The sequence below is a fragment of the Gossypium hirsutum genome, chromosome A06, assembly GCF_007990345.1.
Source record: "Gossypium hirsutum isolate 1008001.06 chromosome A06, Gossypium_hirsutum_v2.1, whole genome shotgun sequence".
NCBI lineage: Eukaryota > Viridiplantae > Streptophyta > Magnoliopsida > Malvales > Malvaceae > Gossypium > Gossypium hirsutum.
This window is the reverse complement of record NC_053429.1, coordinates 5,263,081-5,286,185: the sequence shown is the minus strand read 5'-3', so window position 1 is coordinate 5,286,185 and position 23,105 is coordinate 5,263,081. Positions and strand designations below refer to the sequence as shown.

The 23,105-nt window shown below is 33.4% G+C and overlaps 2 protein-coding genes across 5 annotated transcripts; one reads left to right on the top strand and one right to left on the bottom strand.

Annotated features, from left to right (window-relative positions):
• The first annotated feature begins 15,676 nt into the window (after positions 1-15,676).
• Positions 15,677-19,082, top strand: LOC107962433 (2,3-bisphosphoglycerate-dependent phosphoglycerate mutase 1). Of its 2 annotated transcripts, none has more exons than XM_016898827.2 (9): positions 15,677-15,866; positions 16,356-16,621; positions 16,842-17,065; positions 17,240-17,358; positions 17,500-17,656; positions 17,748-17,849; positions 17,950-18,069; positions 18,654-18,721; positions 18,801-19,082. In XM_016898827.2, the coding sequence occupies exons 2-8, from the start codon at positions 16,357-16,359 to the stop codon at positions 18,696-18,698; spliced, it is 1,032 nt and encodes a 343-aa protein (XP_016754316.1). In that variant the 5' UTR covers positions 15,677-15,866; position 16,356; the 3' UTR covers positions 18,699-18,721; positions 18,801-19,082. The 2 variants fall into 2 exon arrangements, with proteins under 2 accessions (XP_016754316.1, XP_016754317.1); XM_016898828.2 differs by having other exon boundaries at positions 18,793-19,082.
• LOC107962435 (phosphatidylinositol transfer protein 3) lies at positions 18,218-22,843 on the bottom strand. Of its 3 annotated transcripts, none has more exons than XM_016898830.2 (7): positions 22,526-22,724; positions 21,684-21,776; positions 21,428-21,604; positions 20,898-20,996; positions 20,267-20,509; positions 19,421-19,875; positions 18,218-18,933 (listed from the first exon to the last, which is right to left on the bottom strand). In XM_016898830.2, the coding sequence occupies exons 2-6, from the start codon at positions 21,756-21,758 to the stop codon at positions 19,465-19,467; spliced, it is 1,005 nt and encodes a 334-aa protein (XP_016754319.2). In that variant the 5' UTR covers positions 21,759-21,776; positions 22,526-22,724; the 3' UTR covers positions 18,218-18,933; positions 19,421-19,464. The 3 variants fall into 3 exon arrangements, with proteins under 3 accessions (XP_016754319.2, XP_016754320.2, XP_016754318.2); XM_016898831.2 differs by lacking the exon at positions 18,218-18,933 and adding an exon at positions 21,940-22,021 and having other exon boundaries at positions 19,192-19,875; positions 22,526-22,725; XM_016898829.2 differs by lacking the exon at positions 18,218-18,933 and having other exon boundaries at positions 19,192-19,875; positions 22,526-22,843.
• Positions 22,844-23,105: the final 262 nt, after the last annotated feature.

Sequence of the window (23,105 nt, the reverse complement as noted above, 5' to 3'; positions counted from 1 at the left end):
GATTGTAGGAAAGATGACAGAAACTTATAAAGATTGGCATGAGAAGCTACCATTCGCCCTCTATGCTTATCGAACGTCTATCAGAACTTCTACTGGGGCAACGCCTTTCTCATTAGTCTATGGAATGGAGGCAGTTTTACCGATCGAGGTCGAGATTCCTTCCCTCAGAGTTTTGTCAGAAGTAAAGTTGGATGAAGCAGAATGGATCCAGTCCCGATACGATCAGTTGAATTTGATTGAAGAAAAGACGCTACGGGCTATTCGCCATGGTCAAATGTACCAAAAGCAAATTATGCGAGCTTACAACAAAAAAGTTCGTCCCAGAGAGTTCCACGAGGGAGACCTAGTACTAAAAAAGATCCTGCCCATACAAAAGGACTTCAGAGGAAAATGGATGCCAAATTGGGAAGGGCCTTATGTGGTGAAGAGAGCCTTTTCTGGCGGAGCATTGATATTGGTTGAAATGGATGGTAAGACCTTATCCAATCCCGTGAATTCGGATTCGGTTAAGAAATACTTCGCCTAAAAAAAATGGGGAGAGGCCAGGGTGAAAACTCGCAAAGAGCACCTTGAGACTAAAGGGATTTTGAATTGAAAACCCGTAAAGGGCGATTCAAATTTTGATCAAAGGTGGGGCATGCGATGGTCTTATGGTACCTAAATTAACAAGGAGGAGAGATGTTACATCTTGGGACATCTGCAAGAGTACTCTAGATCCCCTAAACACATATTGGGCAAAAAAGGAGTCTTCAAGAAGTCAGTACAGAGAAACTCACGCTGCGATATCTGGGGCACCTATTCCCTTTATTCATTTTGTATTCCAGCAATGTTTGTTGACTGTGATTAATCTATTCCCTTCAAATGTTGTTTCTGATAAATTTCAGTTTTGTCATTGTTATGATCTTTTTTCAAGCATTTTGCATTGAAATGATGATTAATGGACTAAAGCCATTTTCGCAAAAAGAGTTCTGCATATTACTCTGAAAGTTTCTAAATAGTACAGGAACCTGAAACAGGACTATTTTTTTTAGAACTAACCAAACTCAAAGATTGGAAGCATCTGAGAAGAAAGCATTTAGATTGGGACTACCTCTTCGGGTTTTCTGTTCAAAATTTGAGCTGAACAAGAAGGCAGGGTACCATTTTAGTGAAGGAACCTTGATGAAAAAGTGTAATGGCAACCTAAAAAGGGATTCACGCTCACAACATGCTGCATTCATACATTCATAGAACATTCATAATGCATCTACTTAGGAGCATTTGATTCACTTTAATCATAGCATCCTAATTCTTTGGCATGAGCATAAATACATGGAACTGATTCTACAGGTCATGTCCCTAGAATCAGTGAATCCACCAAGCCTTAAACCCCTAAGCAGTAGGGTAACAGGTTAAATTTACAGACCTTGACCCCCTAAGCAGTAGGGTAATAGGCTAAAAATTACGGATCTTGCCTCCCTGAAGTTGCAGTGGAACAGATCGAATCCAGCAAGTCTCATCTCCCTGAAGTCGCAGTGGAGTAGACTGAAGATTTACAGATCTTACCCCCTAAGCAGTAGGGAAACAGATCGAAAGTGATGGGCTTCAACCCCCTAAGCAATAGGGTAACAAGCCAAATTTTCAAACCCTAAACCCCTAAGCAGTAGGGTAATAGGTTGAATCTACAGATCTAAACCCCTAAACAGTAGGGAAACAGATCAATGATGATAAGCCTTAACCCCTAGGCAGTAGGGTAACAGGCTGAAAATCAAATACCTTCTCCCTGAAATGGCGTTGTAGCGGCTAAAGCCACAACAGATTTCCTTGAAGTTTCAGTGGAATTGACTGAAGATCACAGATCTTGCCTCCCCGAAGTCGCAAGGGAGCAGACTGAATTTATAGATCTTAATCCCCTAAGCAGTAGAGGAACAGATCGAAGATAATGGGCTTAACCCCCTAAGCAGTAGGGTAACAAGCCAAATTTACAGACCTTGAATCCCTATACAGTAGGGTAACAGGCTAGAAATTACAAATCTCTTCCCTTTAAAATGGGGCTGAAGAGGTTACAAGCCAAAGCAGATCTCCTTGAAGTTTCAGCGAAGTTGATTGAAGCCACAGTAGATCTCCTTAAAGTTTCAGTAGAGTTAGTCGAAGTCACATGTCTTATCTCCATAGATTTACAATAGAGCAGTGAAGCGGAGCGAAGCAACTACCTGGAGAAAAGGAGCGCTAAACAAGCCTAGACACGGTGAGACCGGGCAAAATTGGTCTTTCTTAAGTCTTTGCTTTGTTCTCGTTACACGACAACAAGCAAAGAGGGGCAACTGTACAAGCCTAATTTTGGGCCCAAAACCCTTAAAACCTACCTAGCCCAAAACCCACAACCCACTAATCCCAATCTTACCCAACTAGCCCAAAGATTTAGGGTTTCAAATTTTGAAACCCTAAATCACCTATCCCACCGCCCCCAGTCACATCTCCTGCAAGTGGCCTCTGCTCCACCGCCTCTTCACCTGCAAGCATTAAACGAGAATGGACAGAAAGCAAATAGCATGTAAATGGCTATTTAAAGCCAAATCTAAAACCTTTGTACATTCGGCACAAAAGAGAAATGAAAAAGGAAACATTTTGATTTTAAAACAAAAAATCAGTGATTCAAAAAACACAAAGCAGCCAATCGAAGAAAAAAACTAAATCGGGAAACAAATACCAAGAATCGGATACCTAAAGAACTAAGGTGATTACATCCCATACATTTTTGATTCGTTTCTTTTTTCTTTTCCATTTTTCAAATTTTCTATTTGCATATACATATACCTATATTATATACACTTAAAACAAAGAAAAAATAACATAAAAAAGGGGGAGAAATTTTTACCATTTTCAAAATTCTGGCCACCGTGCACGGTGGCCGGCGACGGTGGCGCACGGCGTTCCGGCGACCGGCCGGTGATCGGCCCCCTGGCCGGGAATCGCCCCTCTCCCCTCTCTCTCTTTTTTTTCTCTCCTCAGCAGCTGAAATGAAGTTTTTTAGGAATTTTCAGGCTTTTATAGCCTACCAAAACGGCACCGTTTTGGTGCCCAGTTTAAAACGCAGAAACGACGCCATTTTAGGCAATGACCTGAGGACCCGACCCGCCTATGCCCAAGGTCCGCGTGTTTTTGGACTGAGGGGTTATTTGCGCCCTCAGTCCTTCCGCTTTTCCAAGGCTTCACAATTGAGTCTTATTTAATTTTAATTTGGCTTTTAAATTTTACTTCATTTTCAATTTGGTACCTTTGCGAACTGTATCGTTTTGGTAGATCGGGATATTTACTCCTTTGGTCCCTCCTGGTTGCTCGCGCGCTCAGATTAATCCCCTTCTCCTTCATTTATTTTAAATTTGCCACAAAATTCCATTTTTAATTCGATTTCGTCCTTTTTTTTTACTTTTCCTTATTATTCTAATTTAATTTTAATATTATTGTTGTATTTTTATTAACAGCTCACTATTATTATTTTATTTAATACTTGTATATATAAATATGTTATAAAATATTATTAATAGTTTCAATATTAGTATTCTTATTAACGCATATGTATGTTAATAATATATTTTGTCTATTTTTTTATATATAGGTATATATATGTATATTCCTCCCTTTTAATACTATGTATATATTACGTATGCCTTTAATATTATTAGGTATTTATTTATATATATTTATATAATATTACTAATAATTATTTTTTTATTACCATTTCTAATATATATATATCGTATATGCCTTTATATATAGTATGCATATATCGCTTGTGTTATTAGTTATACATGTATCTATTTCCAATATATGTTTATGTAATGTTTTTAGTATTATCATTATCCTTGTATTGTTACTATCGCTATTATATCTTTCGTTGTCGTTACTATTGCATTATCACTTTCATCATTATTATTATTACTAACATGTATATATACTATATATTTTATTATATTACGTATACATTTTTATATACGCCATGCATATGCATTTTTGAATGTTTATCATTATGTATATATATACTTTTTCTCATATATTTCTTATTACTTCTATTATTATGTATGTACCTTAATACATATATGTATGTACTACTGTCGTCATCATTTTCATTTTACTTTGCCATTTTTGTTACGTTTATCTATTTATTTGCTTGCGCATTCAATTACTTCATCTTCCTCACGTACGTGTTTACATTCACATATTTCTAAGCTTCAATATTATTTCGCCTTTTATACTTGCTCATATTATTATCTTCGACATAGCTACACCTATTATTCTGTTCTTATACGTGTGAATACCATATTATGCTTTTACATTTTACTATAAATCGCGTTATTTCTAGCTCAATATATTAAAACAATTCTTTCATAAAAGCAAAATCCGTTATTAGGTAATTTGAGATAATCGTGCCCTAACTTACTGGGTTTCGACTCTTCTCATTTAACCTAAATAACGGAATATTCTTTTTAAATCACGATACAAGTCTTAAAAATGCTTATTCTCGGAGATACGAAGCGTGGTGCCCTAACTTACTGGGTATGACACTTCGAAACTTCGAAACAAGATCCTTTACAAGTAAAGGCAATGTTCGGTGTTCGGGAATTCGAGGGAACGTGTGCCCTAACTTACTGGGTCTCGATCTTCCTCGTTCGCCCTAACTAACCGAATATCCTTTTAAAAGAGGTCAAAATATATTTATTTTAAATGGCAAGCTCATTCTCAAAAGTTCAAAATGCCGTATCCTAACTCACTGGATATAACATGTCGTTGCTTTGAGACGAGAATGTCTTTGACATTTCAATGTTCACTTTACAAAAAAAAGGATCGTATTTCAAAAGTTTTCCAAGTTTTCAATCTTCAACACTAAGACACTAATTAATCAACTAGGTACCAATTTTGGGCGTATCGAGGATGCTAATCCTTCCTCGTGCGTAACCGACTCCCGAACCTGTTTTCTTGATTTGCGTAGACCAAAATTGTTGTTTAAATAAATCAAGTTATTTATTAAAAACAACCACTTTAACGAGGTGACCCGATCACACCTAGTCAAAATGGATCGGTGGCGACTCCCTTTTTTTGTTCATTTTCAAAACCTAGGTCAATTCCCGTTTTTCAAAAAAATGGTTACGACAGCCATCTTCTCCATTACTCTCCACCACTCTTCATTATTATTAGAAAAAACATTCAAAAAGTAGAAAACAAAGAGAAAAAGAAGGTATTTATTCTCTGATCTCAATGGAACTCTATCAATCTTTTTCTTTTTTCTTTTTTTCCATTCTATGTTTTTGTTATTTTCCGTTTGTTTCTCGAGAAAAATGAAAAAAAAAAGTTCCATATGTTCTTTTGCCTTTTTATTTTAAATATAAGATTGCAGATCTGTTTACTTGACTGATATAATTGAAACCAACTAGAAAATCAAGTGAAAAATTGACTGTGCAATATCAAATTTTGTTTACAAAACCAGGGAGTATTACAGTTGAAAAACTGAACGATTATTTAAATTATTTTTATTTAATTACAGGTGAGAAACAAAAGTATATTGCTAACATATTTGATGCCGCTGGCATAGCGATTGTTATGTAAATTAAAGTCTTTTATCAGCATATGGAAATTGTTGGGATTTCGTTTCAAATATCTATCTTTCTATACCCTTTTTAAGTGTTGCAATGAACATTTTGTTTCATTATGTTGTACACTTATTTCATTTCACAATGCTTGGGAAACCAGCTTCATTTCTCATCTCGTGTGTGCTTTCAGTTAGAAGTCCTGATTTCGTCTCTATTAACTGTTTTGTTTGCCACTACCATGTAGTTCACATAAGAATTCTATTCGCTCAATGGCCTGAAAAATACTGAGCACTCAACAGTTCCGTTGGTGCGAAATGGAGATAATTTAAGTATAGGCTAAAGCGTCAGAACTATGTTCTAATAAAGGACAAACCACTCAAAGAAGAGATATTTAGGAAAGCTCCGAAAGGTGTTTATGAAGGTCAATGGAGACACGAAGATCAATTCAATCTTTGATTCCATGCAACGAATTAATGGAAGGAAGTATTATTTTATATAATGTTACATTTTAATTCATGCGGTTTCTGACATTCAATGTGATTACTACTATTTGATCACAGATTTTTATCTCATATGATGATCCTTTGATGAAATGCTTGGATGATATTGGAGCGTGGAGATAAGATGCGACACTTTACAACTACTATTGGTTAGTGAAGACAACATAAACTTCCTAGTATTTTTGGACATTCTTGAGTTGGAATGGAGCTAAAAAAATCACCTATTTTCTTTTTGTTGTTTTTGTTGTTATGATTCCCATTTTGTGGACATGTAATGTTAGATTTTGGTTTTCGACTTGCGTAACTCCTCTTACCCGGTTCGGTTATCAAACCCGAGTAATAAGACGCTACAAGTACATTATAATTTAAAATCTCAATTGATTATCAACAATTTATAATTAATCAAATTAGCATGTGATTCAATCAATTTTGAATTAATATTGAGCTTACGAAAGGTCAAAACTAAGCAGGAAAACTAATAGGGATTAAATTAAAACAAATTTAAAAAGGAAGGAAAAATTTGCATACAGAAGTCACACGACCATGTCTCTTGGTCGTGTGTGAAAGCTTAGCCTATGTGAGATAGGCAACATGGTCGTGTGAGCAAACCGTGTAACTCTCTATACCCGTGTGCACCAAAATCACTTAAATTTTTATAGACCACATAGTTATATCATGACCCGTGTATAAAACATGGTCGTGTGCCAAGCCGTGTGTACTAGAAAAATGTCTTTTGAGAAAAACCAAAAGAGCATTTATATATATATATATATATATCACTTCAATAGACCTTAAATGACCCTTTCACAATCATCTAATCAAATGCCAAATGATCATTCAAACAATCTCATGTTTAGTCACCAAGCTTACCAAATCGTCATTCCATAACCAAGTATCAATCAAAGCATACCATTCATCACTTTCAACTATATACCAATCAACCACATCACCTAATATATTATCAATCAATTTTTATACCATGAATCACATAAACCAAATTACTTTAGCAAGACATTAACAATATAACCTTTTTCATCACATACTTAGGTATTATATACGTAATCTTCAAATGCCACAAAGTACAAAATGATCAATATGGCCATAAGACATCCTAGGTACATGCCAACACAAAAATGAAAACATCACCAACACTTGAGTCCTGGATTTGCCATTGGAAGCTAAGTTGATGATCGAGTTGAAAAGTACCTAGCCTATGCACATGAAACAAGAATGTACGCTAAGTATAACTTAGTAATATTTCTATAATATGAACATTAAAACATAATATAATACATTTAAAATGCCTAAGTTAAAAAAATTAAATGATGTTATACAATTAACATGTCAAGTGTGCCAACTCATACACTCATTGTTTAAATTTAATACATTTTAGTGATGTTAACATATGGTAATTCTACTTCCTATATTAATTGATATCTCCATTCATATGATGGAACATTCCATCTCCATTTCTAAATCCATGATTTCAATGAACACTTCTATCAAATTCCAACTCATTTCACATTTGAATATTGCATTTCGAATTCCATTCCCATTTCTTATCCTTTTTTCATTTCAATAACAACAACTACATCTCATTTCCCATATATATTCATCAATAATTTATTTATTCATACTAATTATTGTTGAGAAATGTGCCCATTTTGTAATAAACATGTAATTGTTTTCTATTTATTTGAACAATGAATAAACAAATAAAGTTAATTTCACATTTCACTATTATGTCTTTTGTATTTCTGTCTTTTATATTTTGCATGCATAGTGAAATTGTGACAAGTAAATATTAGCATATTGATTGTCTAAGTTCAAACTAAAAATAAGTGGCATTGTAAGAACGTTTACATTGTGAGAAAGGCAACTTACTTAAGTAGATAATCTAAATGAGTCTATAATCCCATAAAAGAATCAAAGTGAGCATTTGATTCAAATACTGAGAAGGATTATTATGTCGTGTACAATTTCAATTGGGGAGATGGCTAGAGCAGTTGACTCCACGGGTAGAGACATAGGTGTATTCATTAGTAGAATGATACATTGGATTGGACACAAGATAAATTAATTCTAAGTCTATTTGTGAATTAATTCACTTGTGACATTCATGGTGTGATTTACCTAAATCATGAATTACTCACTAACCATACGTATGCAACTCATGTGTTTTGATGTAAGTGGAGGCTTAAGCTCTAAAAATGATATAGCCCATAGTTGGTATGTTGGGTACATGACTTGCATATGACATGGTTTTACTAGCCACAATAGAATTCATAGCTCAATTAAAGAGTTAATGATATCCTCTCATTGGCATTATGTGGATTGATAAATATGGAACATGATTACGGGTTGCTTGTTCTCGAATGAGCAATTTGTCATAGTCATTTGTTGACAGTTATCATATTAATCATTAAGAAGACATAATGGTGATAATGAGATAAAATATGATTGTATTGAGTGAACGAATTTAACTCAAAAGAATCAAGGATATCATATGAGGCTAACACACACATGACAAGGTCATTGGACAAAGCAGTTGAATGAATTGCTTTCGTAAAGAGTATATAATAAGGAGTTTTCAATTATAATACTTCTTGTGGACTGACTCCATGATTAAGTAATTGTGAATTATCAGAACCATACTTCTGGACATAATTGCAATTGCTAGAGCCTAATTGTATATGTACAATTGGTCCCTCCGCTAGCTCAACAAAAGCTCGATTGGACTGTATTTGAATCAGAAGAAAATTCTACGACTTTGGAAATAATTTAAATGAGTTGATTTATTTAATGTGGAATTAAATTAGGTGGTTGCAAGATTTGTTCAACTAGAGAATTTGATTAAAGAATTTTATTGAAAAATTAATTTGACTTTTGAAAAAATTATTTTGATAAAGTAAAATTAAATTAATCAAATTAATTAAAATTAATATGATATTTTTGGAAATTAATTTTCAAGTCAGACAATTGGCCCAATGTGTAATTGAACTTAAAAATTGGACTTGAGATTGTAAATTGGGCACGGGAGCCCGAATCGAAATCAAGACCCAAAAACTGATCGAACCAGACCTGGTATGTGAAACCGAGTTGACGGTCCAACCAGTGGCTAAAGCAAACTGATCGGGTTGTCATTGACTCGAATCGAACCAATGGCAACCGAATTGGCTCGGGGTGCCGTTAGGGTGTTGCACCTGCATAACTATACATGGCGGTGCCAACAACTGCGACGATAGTGTCCGGATGGCCAACGGCGGTTGGTATTTGGTGGTTAAGTAGTGAAAGAGTTACACTCCTATTAGGACTTTACTAGAGAATTTGATTTCAGATTAACTATTCCAAAAATAATAATATTTTAATAGTTTAATATTAAAATTTAATTTAATACTTATCTTAATAGTATTTTATTAATTTGATATTAAAGTGATTATCTTAATATTAAATTTAATTTAATTTAATTTAATTTAATATTAACTTAATATTTATATTATATTAATTTAATATTAAAGTGATTAAATTTAATCATAGTTGAACTCTCTAAACTCTCCCTATATAAAGAAAGTCTTAGGTCATTATTCGACACACACTTGAATTCAAGAGAAAGTTGTAAAGAGAAAATTTTTTGAAGAGATTATTTCGAAAAATTTTAGGAACAATGGTTTTCTCAATTTCTTCCTTTTCGGTTTTGATGGTAGAAGCAAAATGATGAACAACCTTTCTTTTCATATTCTTTTTTTTGTTTTTATCATTTTATACTTTCTAATTTTAATTAATGAAAATTTTATTCTTCTTTTATTTTAATATAATTAACAATCAAAAGCCCCACCACCCGTCGACTATGTCTTCTAATGGTTCAATTGCCATTTAAGTCTTTTAATAATTAAAATATTTAGTAATTCATTTTTTACGTCTTTTATGATTTTGTCTTTTTTCCTTAATTAACCATCTAATCATCATAATTTCTAGACCAAACTTCAATATACTTATATTAAAACTCCACAATTATTTAATAAATTTTTTTTACTAGCTCGGTTTATGAAAAAGAGGTCCCGATACTTTATTTTCTAAAACCAATAACTTTTGATACAAACCACTTATACTTTGACTAACTAACCAATTAACAAAATTTATAAAATTAAAATTCAGAGTAACACTACATTTATCTTGTAAATATTGTTAAATAATATTTACAAACTTAACCATCGAAGAACGGGGTTCCTAAAACCACCGTTTTCGGCACCATTAGAAACCGAGATGTTACAACTTGTAAGCAAGCTACATTTGGAAACTTGATATATCAAGATAATTTAATTATCTGGTTAGTATTTTTTTAGTGATTTATTTCTATTATTAATAATTGATTAGTAATATGGACTCAGGCCCCACCGAACATTGTACTAGAGGCAATAGAAATGCAAACCACGTCTCTCTGCACATTGTGCTATAGAGCCGCACTATGTCTCACTGACTAGAGGTAGAGACACTATAACACCACGAAAGTTGCTACAGTAAAAAAGTGAGATATTATTTTTGAAACAATAAAATAAGGAAATAAAGTGAAAAAAAGGAAAAAGTTTGAGTTATGTCAACAAAATCTATTTAGGAAGTATATTATGATGTATTAATTAAAGAAATGACTAAATCGCAAAACTAAAAAAAGCTTTGCGGTCCAAGAGTAAATACTCAAAATTTAAGGGGTTAAAGTGTAAATATAAAAAAGTTGAAGGACCAATAGTGAAAATATTTTAAGGGTGGAAGGATCTAGAAACAAAAGATAATGGATGAATTAGGACCAAATTGAATAAATAAAAAAGAACGAGGGATTAAATTACAATTTTACTAAAATAAGAGATGATTCAATGGAAGAATTTTGAAAGATCATAACGGACAAAATGGTTATCTAGCAAGAAAGATATTTTGTAGAGTAATGATGATGTTTGTGATATTTTAGATTAAATAAATAAATAAATATTAGTTTATTAATATTTTGATTTGACATTTAATTATATTTTTTATTATTTTATTTAGTATATAAGGAAAGAAAGATGATGAATTCTCTTCATCTTTCCATGCTACTAACGGGAGAAAAAGAAAAGAAAGAAATTTTTTTTCTTTACAATTTGGTACTTTTATCAAAAATCCATCATTTTTACTTTGAAATTAAAAGAATTTACATAGCCACTAAGAGAAAGAAATAATAAGGAGACTATGGGGAGCTAGAATATCAAGTTAGATTCAAGAAAATAGAAGTTGGAGGAGAGAGAAAGTCAAGTTAAAGTTTGGTTTAAAGTGAATAAGGTATGGATGTTAAGGTTTTATGTTATTTTTTAAGTTTAATAGTGATAGAAATTATAAAAATGGTGTTAAAGTAAAGATTTCTCATGAGGAAATATTGTGTTTTTGACATGTTGATGAAGAGAGAAGTTGAGTAAGTGGTAGGAAAAGGGCAAAATAAGAGATTTTGATAGAAAAGAGGTAAGTGTCCATGAACTTCCTTGTTATTTAAGGATTAAAATGTGATCTTTGTAAACTAAGTGGTAACTAAGTAATATATATATATATATATATATAGTGTGTGTGTGTGTGTGTGTGTGAAATAATTTCTTAAGTGAAGGAGGAAATTATAATAAAAGTATAATAGTTGGGTTATGTGTTAGCGAAAAATATACAAAGTATTAGATAAGTGAAATTATGGAAAATGTGGAATTTTATGGAAACAATGGCTAAATTGAAAGACTTGAAAAATACATGTGGTGGAAATAATACAATTGAAATACATAGAAATTTGATGTGGAAAATGAGATAGTGGAATTAATTATATAAATTAAGTAAGATGTCAAAGAAAAATTGTGTAATAATGAATAGAGAACTTTTATGGAAAAAGGTGATTAAATTGGAAAGTTATAAAAGTTTACAATGAAATATTGATAATGAAGCACATAGTGAAAAATGAAAGAATATATGAATTTGTAATCCAAACTACAATTATTTCCTAAGTTGTGAAAATTAAGGGTTAAATCATAAATTTGAGAAAATTTACATTAGAAATAGAAAAGTGAAGTGCTTAATACTTAAAATGAGAAAAATTGATGTTGTAGTAAATTTTGGAATATTAATAAGTATTGAATTAAATTATATGTGTTATTAAAAGTAAAATATATTCCTACACGAAATATTGTGCTAATGATTAAATTACAAAATATATAAAAGTGATATGTGAAATACATGATAAGGATTATTAGTGAATTATAGATGAATATTGAATTTAGAGATATATTACATGTATTAAAGATAGTGAAGATATAAGTATATAGATTATTGTTACAAGGATTAAATTGTAAAGTATGTAAAAGCATTATGCGAAAAGTGTAAAAGTGATATGTGTGCATGATATAATTTGCCCAAGTAGACGAGATTAGAACTACTAGGATATTAGTGGAATGCCATTAAGGGACCCTAGTCCGCTCTTAGATTATTAGTATATTAGTGCTCTCTGTTTAGCACATTTGTGCTCTCTGTATAGCACTTTAGTGCTCTCTGTTTAATAGTGCATAATAATGTACCTCTATATCAATTTTATATATCCTAAGTGTTCTGTTTAGTCTACTGGGCCTCTGCTAAAAAAGTAAATAATTTTCATTACAAGGTAAAGGTTTATCTTCGATTCATGTTTAAAATGTTGAATTAGTAAAGTGAAAACGTAAGTAATTTGAATGTATTTGAGGAAGTATAAGAAAGACAATGACTAGTAAGTTAAATATGTAAAAATAAATTGTGAAAGAAATAGTGAGGAAATCAAGAAAAATTACACTAAATGGTGAAATTCGATACATGTATAAAAAGAGTAGTAATTTTTATAGGTTGATTTGAGGACTTAAGGATTAAATTGTGAAATAAGTAAAAAGTTACAAATGAATATGATAAATAAACAAAGAAATGATATATTGGGAATTAAGAAATTTAATAGAATTTGAATATCATCGGTACTTACTAAGTTTTCACCGACTTAACGTGTTTATTTTCAACGCGTAGGTATAGTGATTTTGAAGAATTGTTGTTGAGGTTGTGAGCATCCATCTCATCACATCTCCAAGTGCCAAGAGGGTATGTTTCAATATTTTAAATAGAATGGCATGTACTTAGGAAGATCAACTGTGTACCAAGTAGTAGGGACTAAAATATAAGTTAATTTAGTGAAAACTTTTTTTTAATGTTCAAATATATTAGTGATTAGCCAAAATCACTTTGGCACAAAATGTAATATTCCTATATCAGGTTCCTTGGGTGAAACCGGGTATAGGGGTGTTACAAACACAAAGTATGCGTCTTCTCTAAAAAGGTTATAGAGACACAAACAATGCAACACAAATATGTGTCTTCGCTGACCAGAAGTAGAGACACGAATAATATGTCTCCTTTAACAATGCTATCAAGACGCAGACAATACGTCTCTACAAACTGAGCTATAGTGTCGCACACATGTGTCCCCACTAACTAAAGGTAGAGACACAATGGATACATCTCAATTGATATGCTTATAAAGATGCATGTCTCGCGTCACCATAGACTGGGCTATAGCGTCGCATACATGCGTCTTAACTAACTAAAGGTAGAGACACAGTGGATGCTTCTCTACTGACACAGTGAAGATGCATGTCTCGCATCACCATAGATTGAGCTATAGAGTCACGTAAATGCGTCTCCACTAACTAGATGTAGAGACACAATGGATGCATCTTCATTGGCTGAGCTATGTAGACGTGTGAGTTTTTGCATCGCCAACCCTAAGAAGACATACCCAGTGGTGACGCATGCGAATGCGTCGCCAAACTCTATAACAACGCCATTTCGTGTCTCATTAGAGTTCTCGAGTGTCACTATTAACCTATCTTGTTGTAATGTTACCAGTGTCTTTGACCGAGATTCGCTTGATATCGACTCACCAACCCTATTGTGAAACAAATATCTGAACGTGTACATAACATAGCGTACATGAAACTTCTTGCTACCGAAGCATAATGAACTTTTCTCATGTACTCTCTTTCTTTTACTATCTTAAGACAGTCCTCCAAAGAAAGATGAAGCCATACTACAAAGGGTTGAGTTCCCTTCTTTGAATCTGTATTTGCATAACTTTCTAATATTTTGTCCATGTATGAAGCTTGTGATAATGTTATCATTTTGGTTTTTTTTTTATCCCTTAGTACTTGAATACCTAGAACAAAGTTAGGATTTCTCAAGTCCTTTATGTTATATTGTTGAGTTAATCACAATTTAATCGATAACAATGTCCCTATACAATTTCCAATGAGTAAAATGTTATCAACATTAAAATGAGAAAGATCACCTTTCCATCCCTAATATGTTTATAAACACAAGGTTCATTTAAGTTTTACTCAAATCTAAAAATTTTGATTGCTTGATCAAATTTTTAATTTGATGAGCAGAATACTTACTTAAATCCACATATAGATCTAAGCAATTTGCAAACGTTGATTTTGTTTATATAAATGCTCTTTCCAATATTTCATAATATTGAAATAATTTACATCCAGCAGGAATTTACTTCCAATTTATTTTCCAATCCCCAAAACAATTTATTATATAAGTTTTGGATTTGTTGAAACCATAGAGGTCTTTTGCACTTGGGTTATACCTTAATTTAGTTTTTATATGATTTGGATAACTTTAAGGCAAAAGGCCAGGATTCCTAACAGCCCATGGCAAAAGAACAATGCTAGAGCATATTCTTTAGGATGCCAGCAAAGAAGTATTAGGCCCCCATAAACATGAAGTGTCCCCTTTTTTACCTTGGAAAAAAAACAAAGCAAAATATAAATTGGTCAAAGACCTCAGATTTTGGGGTAGGTTTTGGTAGGTGTGACAAAAAAAAAGGCCCTTGAATGATACATTAAGCACGTGTAAGATAAAAACCCACCAAAAGATGGGGGGTTGGAGAATTGGAAAATGGAGTTAGGTGCTTTAACCTTGAGGCTTTGAAGGGTTGCTTCTTTTTCTTTATTCATTTGTTGGAGTTGAAGTAGCGTATGGTCCTTACAATCTCATCAAGGGTTGTCAAACATAGTATTTACCTTTCAAGTTTTCCAAATTTAATTTTGATTATCATTTGAATCATATATTTTATAATTCTACTTGTAATTTTAAATATGTTTTAAATTTGGAAATTAATAATGGTGACGCATTGTGTTCCTTTTTATTATAATAAAGTTTTAATTATAAAAAGATTAATATTTGATATATCAATAATACTTTTTCACTTTTTAAGTAGTCTTAAAAAATTATCTTATGCCTCTTTTAGTATCAAGAGACTGACAAATGTCTATAATAAAAAAAATATTTTAGAAAAGAAACGCATTATAAATTTTAAAAGTCACTCGAATACATTACAATTTTTTAGCTTGCTATTTTTAAAATACTCATAAAAAAATCATGCCATTTTGGATAATAAATTTAGATGTAATTAGGATTAAAATCTTAACTTTAAAAAGATAATGATTAAAAATGATTAAATTCAAAATTTATGTATATTTCAATAACTAATAACAGAATTTGAAAAAGAAGACAGAAAACGTGGGAAAACAAAATCAAGAAAACACCCAAGAAAATCCCAGCTTTTTCAAGGTTACTGAAGAAACAACAAAAACTGCAACTATAGTTTTCTTATATAAACCCCACCCCAAAGTCAGTTTTTCCAGGTACCCATCAACGCTAAATACCATCTTTCTCTTTCAGCATTGCGTTTCTTGCTTCTCACTTGTTGTCTTTCAAGGTTTGCTTTCTTCTTTCTTCTTCATTTTTTCTGTATTGAAACTTTTACTGTGTATTTGATTGATGGAACAAAACCCCATATGGGAAATGTTAACTTTGAGCTTTTGATCGGAGTTCCCTTTTTTATTTCTTGGATCTGTCATATTTTATAAAATATAGGGTGTTTGCTAAATTCTTGTTTCTATGATCGTCTTCTTGGCGGCCAAGATATTTGCCCTTTCTTCACTTTAAATGAATGGCTTTGCAAGTTTTTTATTTTTCTTGAGTTTGTTGCCTCTCTTTTAATGATGATTTGAGCTTTGTTAAATTTGCCTTTAACCCTAATTTAACTACTTATTTAGAATGAATAAAATCCCTTAGTGGCATAATCATTGGTGTTTTGTTTGTCTATAATGATGACTTTCTTTTTTCCTATTTGTGCTTCATTTTTGTCTAGTTATTGAAGGTGTTCTTAGATTTGCACTTTGCTTTGCTTATTTTGGATTTTCAGAATGGCCAATGCTATGTTGCAACAAACAGTTGGAGGAACTCTTCAGCTTCTCAGCAATTCCAGAACTCACTGCAATGTCGGGAACCGTTCGGTACGGTTGCTTCCCAAGGGGTTTAAGTTGGAAGTTGAGTTCTCAAAGAGAGGGATTTATAGTTCGGGAAAGAGGAAATTCAACGTTATTCAAGCATCAACGTCTCAAACCTCTGTTGTTGGTCCTCTTTTAGCTCCCTCAAGTAGTGACACCGTTGATTCTCACATGAAATCAAGTAAGCCAGATTGTCCTAGACATAGTTTCTAATTCAGTTAGCAAATAATATACCAAATGACAATGCTCCATCTTCCTTCATGATTATAAGCCATCGAACTGCACTATTGATTCCAACTAATGCAAGTGATTTGGTATTTCCTCATAACTTGGGGAACAAGAATTAGGTTCTTTTTTGGGGGGAATATTCTGATCTTTAATTTTCGGGATATTCATTGCAGATGAGGTAGCTTTGATACTGATTCGCCATGGTGAGTCTTTATGGAATGAGAAGAACCTTTTTACAGGTTGTGCTGATGTGCCATTAACCAATAAGGGAGTAGAAGAGGCAATTGAAGCTGGTCATAGAATCAGCAACATACCTGTTGACATGATATACACATCGTCACTAATTCGTGCACAGATGACTGCTATGCTAGCCATGACTCGACATCGCCGCAAGAAGGTGACTTGATGATACTTGGCAGTTGATGCTGCCATTGATAAAACCACTGACTTGGTTAGATGGTTTCGAAGTTATTTAAAACCTCATATCTACTTACTAGAAGTCCAAGAGCAGTTATTTTGTCATTCTTTGATTGATTAGACTGATAACCTATTAATATTGACCTGATGATAGGTGCCAATTATCCTTCATAATGAGGATGAGCGAGCAAGAGCGTGGAGTAAAATATACAGTGAAGACACCATAGAACAATCGATTCCTGTTATAACATCTTGGAAATTGAATGAAAGAATGTAATCTTTTTTTTCTTTTTCTCCATATCATGACTAATCAAGTCATATTGCCAATGCCTTTCTGACGTCCTCTTATTGGCTGCCTCAGATTTTTTTCATTTTTCTTGCATGAATCAGTCATTTACTATCTTCTTCGTGCAGGTATGGAGAATTACAAGGTCTGAATAAACAGGAAACTGCGGATAAATTTGGTCATGAAAAAGTTCACGAGTGGCGCAGAAGTTATGATATACCCCCACCCAATGGCGAGAGTTTGGAAATGTGTGCTGAAAGAGCTGTTGCATATTTCAGAGATAATGTAACTTCTATATCCGGTTTTATCTATCATCAAATGATTGAAGTCCTTTAATACGACATAGTAGCGCCTCATAGCAAATCTTAATTTGCAGATTGAACCCCAACTTTTATCTGGAAAGAATATCTTGATTTCTGCCCATGGGAATTCATTAAGATCCATTATCATGTATCTTGACAAACTAACCTCCCAGGAGGTATGGATCCTTCTTTCGGTTCCATTCGGGATGTTTTCAATTTTTCCTAGTACTCTTTTTCTTATTATGCTGTATTCATTTTGTATTCTTCACGGGACAGGTTATTACTTTAGAACTATCCACTGGGATACCCATGCTTTACATTTTTAAAGAGGGAAAGTTCATTAGGAGGGGAAGTCCAGTAGCACCAACAGAGGCTGGAGTCTACGCTTACACTAGGGTATGCAACTTCCTCTCAGCATTATTATTGATATGTCATGGACCTGTGTAAAATTAGTTTGTTCTACTGCTTTTATATATGTGATTTTGCTTCATGAAGCAAGAAATTTATAAAAGAGCTTTGGAAATAACAAAGGACCAAGTAGTTGCTTTTTCAGTACTTTTTGAGAAGGAAAGGAGGTAGGGAATCAAGAAATGTTTGGGTTTTCAAACTTTTCCTTGGTCCATGCTTAAAGTCTTAGAGCTTGAGGAATGGCCTCGGAACTTCTGTGCAGAAAGGAAGGTGTTATCTATATATCCACATATGGCCATAGCTTTCTATCATAAAAGTAGCTTTACTTGGAAATAACTTGATTATGAAAGAAGCTTTTCTTGCTGAATTCATCATGTTGACACTATGCTTTGTTTTCTATCTTACCATTGATACCATAGAGATCTCGACCTCAAGAGGAAAAACAAGAAACTTTGCATTAGGATATACTTATCTCTTTATCCTCTTGTTTTTGATGACTCTTTCAACCCTTTTACCTAGGATTATTAAGCTCAATTTAAGAGGACTAATACTTCTACCAATAACTTTTGCAGAGGTTGGCTCAATACAGGCAGAAGTTAGATGACATGTTGACTTGATATATGTCCTTTTAAGTATAGAGGTAACATCGGATCCTGTATGCTAGCCCTCTTTCCGACTCTCGATAAATGTTAAATTTTTTTTTCTATTAAGTTTTCCAGGGCCGTCTTTTTGCATCACTACTGACATCACCATCTACGATTGTTCTGGTTACAATGTTGGACCAATAGCTCCGAAGGTTAGCTGTCGTCCAGTTGATTTTTCATATGGGTGCAGCAAAGTAGCTGCAAGTCCCTGCAGATGATTAGGTTAGGTAGGTGTGCTATAGATATACAATACTCATTTCCAGTTTTTACCGTCTTCAGTTTGTTGTGAAAATATGGACAGACGGGTTTGTCTTTGTATTAAGTTCGATTTTTTTTTTTTTGGTGCAATAAGAAAAAGTTTATCTGTTACTTTCTCTCTCTGTCTGTATGGAATGTTAACTAAGATACTATTACTTAAATGCCAAGGAAACCTTAATAAAAAAAGAAATAGAAAGAGAAAACTGCATGGTTAACCTATGTTGCATAAACTTTTAATCAAAGAGTGAGAAATGATAAAACAAGACAAGCTGTTATCAAAAGGATACATCAAATTAACCGAGCGAAAAAACAATGAGATCCATTCAAAACGGAAGTTGTAATAGGCTAATGATGCAATTGAGGGGCGCTCTCTACGTTGGCTTCATATTTCTAACTAGAACAGTTAAACAGTGCCGCTTACAGTCAGATCATCGTACCTTATTAGCCTCAGCCAAGACATGGTTCAAGTTTTGAGTCTCCTCTATCTGTAAAGCAATTCCTTGGAGCCATTACAATTATCACTGCCCTTAGTAACCAAGACACTTTTATCGGAAATGAGGCCTTCTGAATCTGAAACATGACTCGTGGAACCATCTACCTTGCCACTATCAGAGGCATCAGAATCAAAAGAATTCAAATCAACAGAAGATGTCGGCATGGGCTCTGGTGGAGCTTCTGATTTTGTCCAAAATGCGGGTATCCTCTTATCCTCTTCCCTCATCCTCTCAGCATACTTGTTGATGTCGAAACCTGAGTCATCGTTTCCACCAAAGGCAGACTCCAGTTTCTCCATTTCAAAAAGATCCTCCATTACTTTCTTGGTATTGGGATCATCAGTGTATACAAATTTTACTTTGTTTTGAGTCTTGGGCTCCAGAAATGGTTTGGCCACCTTCCAAGGAACAAACTTCCAATATTAAATCAATCACCCATATAAAGCATAAATGAATATGATTGCAGCAAAAGCAGATGCCCTTACACTAACAACTGATAGAAAAACAACCATAGTGCTGAAAACCGAAGCAAAAAGCGTAGTATAAAGAATCATAAAAGTTGGAAGCTACTTTAATCTGAATCTCTTCAGATCTACAAAATCTCTGACTTGGAACCCTATATCCAAATTCCATCTTAAGATGCTAGCAATTTCATACGCTTAAATAGATCTTTGTGTACTGTGCATAAATAATCATCTGAGCAATTTTCAGGGACATCCTTAAGAATCTCAGGGATAATTTTATTTCCTGGAAGAAAAGAACATAGAAGACAAAAATCAAAATGGTTACCGTCCAGAATGGTTCAAAGAACTTGGGTGGATTGTATAGTATTGCTACACCTAGACGCTCTGGATAATGTTCCTGTAAAACATGTGCTGTTTCCCGTGTCACTTTCAGCGATATATGTGACAAATTGAAGCCATTGAAGTCAATCAACCAGACCATCTGTTCTTGGTCTTCTGGAAGATTTAAAATTGCATTTTCCATGCAATAAACCAAATACCTAATCTGTCCTTTTGTTGATTTCGAGTTCTGCAATCAACACAAAACTGAGTTGTCAAGGCAAGCCAATGCACAGCTAAGTAGTTTGCCCTAGAAACTTGCACGATAATACAAACTTACTAATCTATAAGACTATAAAACATGTCATTAGACTTGAGTTCACAAAAGACACTGATGCTTTGAGCTGTTATTCGGACTAACTAATGGCTTAAGAGATAAAAGGAAAATCCTACTGTTGCCATGACCAAAAATCTTAAACCATTAGATTGGGATCTATATGTCATTTGTTTCTTTAGTTTCTGTTAGCATAGGATAATATTCAGACATGAAATCTAATACTATAGGCTCAAAATTGCGTCTACTTTTATGTAGTACCAGATATATGAATTATAGAGATATAGAGGAAGTCAGATGAAACCTGGCAACTAGGTCTCATAACAAGAACTGTTCTTCCATGCTTATCTATATAATTTGATCTGTAGATCTTTCCCGTCTCAGCTTCATGAGCAACCTCTTCCTACATCATAAATAATAAAGAAATAAAAAATTAAAAAATTTCATTAAAATACCATATGTCAAAGGAAAAATTTTGACCTGAACCAGCTATTGTTCACATGAAAGAGGATAAAGCCTCTGACCTGCCTAATCACTAGAATTCTGCCTTAATAACTAGATTGAACATGGGTTTCTCTCTAAGGGTTAAATTCAGTGGACTTAAATTCCTACTTCAATGAACCATACCGAGTGCATGAAAACAATGCAAAAGAATGCAATTGCTAAGGAAGATCTAAGGCAACAGATTGTCAATTCCTAGACCATAGTACCCTCAAGTTTCTAAATAAAATAGAGAACTTGTTACGAGCATACTAAAACGGCCAAATCCAGCATGCATTTGGCACTTCCTATTGGAAACTACAGATAAATCATAGGAGGACGCATGTGGCATACCCAACGAATCTCTTCTGGTTTGTATTCTGCTCTCCATTTCAAGGTTTCTTTCAGCATTTTAGTAGCCTTCTTGACATTCCAGTTTCGTGCCCTTAAATATCTTGCTATGGCTGCATCAGAACAATAAATGGCCAACTTCTCAGGCAATGGTCCTATCAACCTTCTTATCTCACTAATCTGCGAACACCAAAATCTACGGTAGGTCAAAATGACCTATGAGAAACAAAGGATAAGGGATCATATAAACAGAACATACCTTTGCCTGCTGCTCTTCATTTATTAGGGACTTCTCAGAGCCATTTGAAGAGGATTTCTTTAAATCCGCACTCATAGTTTAACAAATGTTTCCCTGAATGTTGGCAGTTAAACTTAAATCCTTAGCAATTGTAGTATCATTAATCTCCGTGTCACTACATCTAATACATTTTGTGTTGCAAAAGCAAGCATTATATGAAATGCAATACAAATTCAAAATTAGAACTCCTTCATTACAACTATTCATAACAACTAACATCAGATTGCTCTTTATTGGAACTTCTTTGTCAGTTTCTTGTTTCCTTTCCCCCCTCTTTACAGCCTTTAAGAAAACCATCTCTGTAAGAGACAAAAAGGAACCATTTTTAGTTCATTTGCTTCCTTTTATTCCTGTCCAGTTGAAACCAGGAATTCTTCTGCAAAGTTCCCTTTTTTGGATCATAGCATGATCATCCATCATAGGAAACAAGATTATTGATCTACCACTAACACAATTGACTTTAAAGTAGACCAGATTGAAACAATTTAAACCCAAACCCCCTTTTCTTTTGTTGGTCAAAACAAGGATCTAACCAAAGAATAAACCAATTGATGTGACAGAGAATTCTGTATCTGGGATTGAAAACTTCTAACCAAACATAGCCATAGGATCCAAATCACATTAAGTTCACTTGATTACAAATTTAACCCATAGCTTAAAAATTTTAGATAAAAAACAGTCCAAAAATATAAATGAGAAAAATGATAGACATAATATATGCAGTCAAAGGTTAAAATGAAAGATGTGAAGATCCAAAGACAAAAAGTAAGTTGTGTATTTATGGTGAAAAATGGGCAACTAACCTGAAAAGTGAAGAGAAAACTTCAGGGGGATTGCAGGGTCAGAGATGATAAATACCAAAAAAGAAAGGGTCAACCCCAGAAAAGTAGGAATGCTGAAAGTTGGATTATTTTGATGGATTATAACGTTGAATTTCCGAAACTTGGGTTTTCCCTTTAACCCCCATTTTTATTTTTTATTATTTGGGTTTGGATCTGTTTTACCTTTGTGTTCTCACAATTTTTGTGACAGACAGGGACCACATGAGATGACCTTTCCAAGCGGGAAAATGTTAGAGAAACCAGACAAAATTCAGAGGATACGATCATTGATATTATATATATCCAAGATTATAATAGTGGATTAGGAGTTTCCTTTTGAAGATTTTTTTAGATTCCATCACACCCTGTTTTTAATAAAAAAGAAAGGATTGAACTGTGTCAATTAAAGATTTGGCTTCATAATTTGTCAATTAAAGAGTAGCTAAATAAGTTTCAAATCTCCGCCGGGTTATTATTTTTTGACAGCAGAGCTTAGAACAATAAGACAGATTAGTGGTACCCACCGGCTTTACTATACTGTCTAACTACAGAACAAGACATG